This window comes from Pungitius pungitius, chromosome 12, assembly GCF_949316345.1.
Source record: "Pungitius pungitius chromosome 12, fPunPun2.1, whole genome shotgun sequence".
In the NCBI taxonomy this organism is placed as follows: Eukaryota; Metazoa; Chordata; class Actinopteri; order Perciformes; family Gasterosteidae; genus Pungitius; species Pungitius pungitius.
In genome coordinates, this window is record NC_084911.1 from 15,827,831 (window position 1) to 15,834,412 (window position 6,582).

Below are 6,582 nucleotides of genomic sequence, written 5' to 3' on the forward strand. Positions count from 1 at the left end.
GCATGAAAACAAGGACTATTTGTCCAAAATAATTGTGTGAAGTTTGTGAGGTTTTTTGAGTTGGTCTTTCCTCAACACACTGGGTTCATAGGTACATCCTAATATACACATGTTCTAATAGATTTTATATACGAATAATGTTACATATTTATTATGACATTTATATTGGGTATTTATAATAGTTAGAAAGTTAGATGTACTTGAGCTTCTCGTATGTAAAAAGAAAAAAAGGCAAAGACTGGTTAAATTCGGATGATCTCCGAGTGCTATTATTTCCCAGAGTATGTCTGCAAGTGCGTGAAGCAAGCGTGCTTATGTTACAAAGTCAGCTCTGTAAAACTGCCTTCATGCCAATGCTCAATTTAGGAACTGGCTCACTCGCAGGCTAACTACAGCTTGCTTTTCCCTCTATGGTAAGACAAATAACATCTATGAATCTGATATTCTAATGTGTGGTTTTAATCTCCAAGCATCTAAATGGGGTGCTAACATGTGAACGGCGACACACCAAAAAACTACTAGCTCACTACTTACTAGCCTTATTAGATTCTTCTGAGGCATTTAAGCATCAATCACCAGTTGAGACACCTCAAAAGTTTTGATAAATATCCTCATCGCCTCCCTAAATGTCCACATTTGCTTCAACCAATTGCTGGGTGACATTTTCATAATCATCTTCATCATCACTGGTTTCTTCTTCTTGATCAGAATCATGACCATCGTCTTCATTAATCTCAGACTCCCCATACACATCATACTCCTCTTCTTCCACCCTCCCTGCTTCCTCTCTGAGTTTCTCAGTGTGGGCTGGATCAACGTTCTCGTACACATCATCATCGTCTCCATTCGTGTTATTTTCATAATCGTTGAGTCGGACAGACACTGCAACACAAGCAGGACCACAAACATCAGGACAAAAGGTCTTATGAATATCAGAAGGGATTCTGAACAAGAATTAAAAAACCTAGTTCTACATCATACAACATTTGTATTAATATATATAAATATAGTAACCATATCTTGGGGATGAGGTGAAATACAGACTTTGCTTCCTCAGCACCAATATGAAGAAGACAGACTATTATGACATGCCCTAATAATACCAGTCCATGTGAATAAGGACTTGATGTTCCGAGTGTCCTGGTGAGCACCTACATTAAGTTTGGACCAGGCCATTAGGCTGCTCGGCTCGTCTCTTTCTCATGCAGATCAGACAGACCCCCACCAAGACCAGCAGTGGACCCACGACAGCGACCGAGGAAACCAGCGGCGACAAAGATACTAGGAGAGAAAAACCTGGAACAGTTAGTCCTGAATCCCTTTTCCATTCTCCAGGTGGAATAGGTTCTTCATCCAAGCAGGAAAAACATGGACGCAGGAGTGTGGTGGCAGGCGTGGTTTTGGCTCGGCTGCAGGGGGGAGATAGGGGGAGTGGCTCTAGGAACGGGACCAGGTGGAGGCAATGAGCCTCAGCTGGGGAAATAACGATTGTTTTGTGTCCCCATAAAACCCAATGAGGCGGCGAGTGAGGGCGGGACGAGCGAGCGGGAAGCCACACGTGTGAGAACCGAATGGCAATAAATGAAAATAATCAATAAAAGATTTAACCCGAACAGAGTTGTCTCGGCTGCATCCTTCCAGAGCCCCTAACACCCACAGTGCGACAAGGAGGCCATGGTGTAAGAGACCAGAGAGAACAGCTTACTTGAGCTCACTTCAGCCCAATGCACAGCACAAACAAATAGGGAATTCAGTTGAATATCAACGTGGTGTGATCACATGTGTTAAACAATGTCGGCAATGTCAGCTATTTTGTAAAAATTTAAAACTTGGTGTAACTTTCTTTTTCTACCAACAGGGGTTTAATTTTTTTCATAACTATTGTTGGACAGCATGTTTCAACCTGGTTCATTTATCCTATATGGATTCATGATATGGATTCAATTTACAACAATAAGAAATTAGGGGAACCTGCAGTACAGTATATCATCATTTGGAAATGATATGGTTTAAAATGTATATATTGGTTAGATTTTTTTTTTTGATATAACAACATTTTAAGTAATTAAAATGGTGATGATAGTGGCAACAATGACATAACAGCTCCGCATATTATCATTGTTACATGGTCTCATGTCTCCTTGTTACTTCTCAAACCACATTTCCTTGTTCTACTTGCCGTCCGGCCTTCACTGCTCGCTGATGTGTCTCCTCCGACTTCCCTTATCTGTACTGTCACACCAGCTATTCTTGAAAAAGAAAACAGCTTCCTCCCTCTCTGCCTGCTGCACTCTCTTATTCAGAGACCTCACACAAATTCGTTGAGCCTTGGATGCCCAGGTTCTCTAAAAAAATTAGTTCGACTACTGAGCATCTAATTAAGATAAATGACCAACCCCTTCCTTATATCTTAACCATGGGGCCATAGAGGAAGCACACAGTAGTGGCCAGCATCCTTCAGCTGAGTGTTCCTAAAATATAAAAGTATTTACATTAAATCCTTCACTCACTTTTGATGGTGACAGTAATCGAGGGTGTCTCGATGGAAGTGAATCTCCGTGCAGACAGTGTGACTTGGTACACACAGACGTAGTTCCCCAGGTGCTCATACTCGGCCCACGGGAAGTCAAAGGAGGCTGAGTGGTCGACTGCTGGTTTGGTGTTGTTGAGGCCGGAGCCGGAGGACACGAGAAAGAAAACACCTCCGGGATAATGGGAGGAAATGGAGCAGGTGAAGACAAAGCTGTAACCCCTGGTGACCTCTTCACCTTCAGGGCCCCAAACCAGCCCTTTGTTAGGAGACGTCAGGGAGATGTTGGGCTGCTGCAGCGGCACTGAGTACAAAAAGGACAACAGATTTCATTAATGAAGACATACTGATGCACAACAATAGTGTGTAAAAACGGTAGAGTTTATTGGAAAATGAAGCAACAATATCCTCAGTTTGAATAAAGTGATCCATCTGATGACATTACATGTTACTAATGGACAAGAAAACCAAAGGTGGACTCAGTGCCGGCGCTCCGCACACGCACATCAGGCGCTGCGCGTAGGGCACCAAGTGCCTGGGGCGGCACCAAAAAATCTGGGACGTGAAAAATCATCACAGTTGGCTACTAGTATAAATAACAAATAAAATATGTCCAAAGCATGCTAATATGCAAAATCAATACAAAGTCAAAAAGTAATAGGCCTAGACCAAATTAGTGGAGAAAAAGGGGAACCTCCTGTGCGGCCCCCCCTCCCCCCACCTCCCAGTGGTTTGTTCCATTATGCCTCAAATCTCAAATGTGGCAGACAGCTTTGAAACGGCTTCGAAAAGGCATCAAGAGTCGGGGGCGGAAAAAAGAAGAGACAGCGGGATGACGCTCGCGCGTCGCTCTTAGCTAAGACAATGTTTTAAATCAGGGGTCCCCAAACTTTGTCTCGTGAGGACCGTTGCTAGTGGTCACCGGGCGGCCGGCTGCCCACATGTACTCGCGATCATAATGTCCGCACGGACCGCCGGTGGGCCGTATTCGGTACTCGTCCGCGGGCCGCCTGAAGTTTCTGTTACCGTTTCTGTTATCATTTGTTTTTCATGTTATCATTAACGTTTTTGCATAACAATCGGCTTCAAGAGGTATATCCCAATCTGTGGTTTGCTCTTCGTATTGCACTGACTCTCCCTGTCACAGTTGCTGAGCGAAGCTTTTCAAAGCTCAAACTAATCAAAACGTACCTGCGCTCATCAATGGGGCAGGAACGTTTAAGTGGTCTGGCTGTTATCAGCATCAATGGGGACGTGGGTCAAAAACTGTCATATGACCTGATAGCTGATTTTGCAGCTAGGAAATGCAGGCGTGTGCCTCTGTAGGGCCTTTGACAACTGATGGTAGTGAAAATGTCTGTAATATTGTTCTATCGGATAGCAGAATGGTCTCTTTTATAGAGATGGTAAAGTAAAATTCTACTGTGCAGTTTGCACTTTATTATTATTATTTGTACTTACTGAAGAAATGTGCACATTATTACTTACACGGTTATATACTTGAATACTTTCTGCGTTTACAATATTCAGTTCCAAATCTGTGTTTTTGGTAATTGTGGTGGTATTTGGTATTTATAATTTATAACTTTATCTTTTATATAATTTATTTCTTTTCATGTTTGTTTATGTAAATTATTTATGTTTAGAAGTTATTTGGGGAATAAAGAGAACCTAACTAAGACATTCTGAATGGTTGTTATTCCTTTGGTGGTGGTGGTGGTTGGTTGGTTCGTTGGTTGGGGGGGGCACCACCAAGCATTTGTGCTTAGGGCACCCAAATGGCTAGCGCCGGCCCTATTGCACCAAACTTCTTTCAAGTTATTAATAACTTACCAAACCTGTAATTATATAGTAGACCTTTTAAATTTGTTTTGTTACATTATTCTATTCATTAATCAATGTTTCTTACCAGTAACAGAGAGTCTGACAGAGTCACTTAAGTTGGAGCTGAAGTCTCGACCTGAAACCCCTGTCTGATACTGACACTGGTACGATCCTTCATCTCCAAAGTTAACTTGCAAAATGTTGAAGGTAACAGAGTTGGTACTTGATGCTTTGGTCTTTTTGGATGAGCCTGAGGTCTGTTGCAGAGTGAATGTTCCACCTAAATGCTGAGTTGAGATGGAACAAGTGATGGAGGCGTCCTGACCCCATGGGACCTCACCAACAGGACTCATGGAGATGCTGGGCTTTGGGAGGCTCACTGAAAAGAAGAACACAATGTTAAAAAGATGTATGAATGGACTTTGAGCTGAAGTATACTTATCTACTTTTACTTTAGTTTGGTATTTAAATTTCATGAAATATAAAAGTTAACCATGTTGGGTAATACTTTTTATATATATTTTGTTTCTTGTCAAGGGTGGGATGTCAGTCTTGTCATCCAATATTTACACAGAAAGTTTGTACATTAACTTCTAAACATGTTGAACATGTAAAGATGAAGTATAAATAATGTATTTATATACATACCAGTAACAGAGAGTCTGACAAAGTGACTTAAGTTGGAGGTGAAGTCTTGACCTGAAACGTTTGTCTGATACTGACACTGGTACAATCCTTCATCTCCAAAGTTCACTTGCAAAATGTTGAAGGTAGCAGAGTTGGTACTAGATGCTGTGCTGTTTCTGAATGAGCCTGAGGTCTGTTGCAGAGTGAATGTTCCACCTAAATGCTGAGTTGAGATGGAACAAGTGATGAAGGCGTCCTGACCCCATGGGACCTCACCAACAGGACTCATGGAGATGCTGGGCATTAGGAGGCTGGCTGAAATCAACAAGACAATGTTAGAAAGACGACTGAATCGACTTTGAGCTGAAGTATACGTGGCTACTTTGTGTGCTATATTCAATATTAGGAAGATCAAATTTTTGTATTTTGGGAAATACGTTTTTGCTGCTGTTTATATTCAGTCTTCTCATCCAACATTCAACAAGACTATGTTTATTTCCTAACATGTTAAACATGGAAAATATTTTAATTATAAAGTATTTTTGTAAGATATATTATCATACATCAACATTTCACAGATCAAACCTAATAGCATGCTGCAGACTGTGGTTACCAGCACTTCATCTGTACACAGAGTAAGCAAAGTGAGTACAAAAAGGGTTTTGTATTTATACCATCAGGGTGTAGTTAGCACATTGTGTGCTTAGTAGAAGATTGCTTGTGTTTACTGTTTGATACGAAAACACAATTTTTACGAAGGTGTGAAGAGTTAATGTAGCCGTTTTTCAAGAAAACTACAATGTTTTGATAATTTGGTGAAAGGTTCTTATTTGTGTGTAGTGTTTTGCAAAAATAGCCAATAGTTATAAAAAATGTGCTTAAGCAATCAGAAAAAACTGTAAGAGTTGCATTCCCACGTGTAGGAGCTATTATTTAGTTATATATTCTTTAAATATATTTTTCTTGATTGTTTGGGTAGCGGGATCACTAATTGAGTAATTGGATCACTAATTGGGTAATGCGGTGGGCACCTGGAGGTTACTTAAGGGCATAGCCAGGTGGGACCAGCATGCACCAGGGTGACAAATAAGTTTTTACCAGTTACCAGTTAAGCAGTTACCAGTTACCAGTTACAGGTACAGCAGTGAAACAGGCGAAACAGTTAACAGTTAGGCAGTGCATAGGAAAGCAGCTCACTTTATGTTATGTTTTTTGGTGATATTTTGGTTAAAAATAAACAACAAGCAACAAGAAAACACCGCCTGGACAACACTCTTTTTTCTGAGTTAAAGACGTCAAACTAGGTGCATCAGTGGCCTTTGATCAAGGATACGTAGGACAAATGGCCACTACATAAAGTAAAAACTTCACCCTTGAACGAGGAAGACGGATCCCCCTTCATTGGACGGGTTGGATTGTTTTGGAAACGGATGGTTGATCTGCACGGATTGTTTCCATTCATCACTCTTTTGGAGTAATCATCAGCTGGAAAACTACGTTGACCAATCAACAACGGCGCTGAGACATCGACGAGTAAAACGGGTATGTGATAAGACTGCTGTAAAAGAAAACGGCCGAACGAGTGGAGTTCAAAAGTCTGT

At 41.2% G+C, this 6,582-nt stretch overlaps 1 protein-coding gene across 1 annotated transcript; it reads right to left on the minus strand.

Annotated features, from left to right (window-relative positions):
* Window positions 1–622: 622 nt before the first annotated feature.
* Window positions 623–5,285, minus strand: LOC119220567 (uncharacterized). Its single transcript, XM_062566218.1, has 4 exons — window positions 5,258–5,285; window positions 4,440–4,733; window positions 2,511–2,834; window positions 623–882 (listed from the first exon to the last, which is right to left on the minus strand). Exons 1-4 carry the CDS (start codon window positions 5,283–5,285, stop codon window positions 623–625), a joined length of 906 nt encoding a protein of 301 aa, XP_062422202.1.
* Between the last annotated feature and the right edge of the window lie 1,297 nt (window positions 5,286–6,582).

Coding starts and splice junctions, on each gene's coding strand:
- LOC119220567 (XM_062566218.1), bottom strand. CDS start 5,285: ATGCCCAGCATCTCCATGAGTCCTGTTG. Junction 2,835..4,439: donor TGTCAGACTCTCTGTTACTG/GTAAGAAACATT, acceptor TTTTGTACTCAG/TGCCGCTGCAGCAGCCCAAC. Junction 883..2,510: donor GATTACTGTCACCATCAAAA/GTGAGTGAAGGA, acceptor CTTGTGTTGCAG/TGTCTGTCCGACTCAACGAT.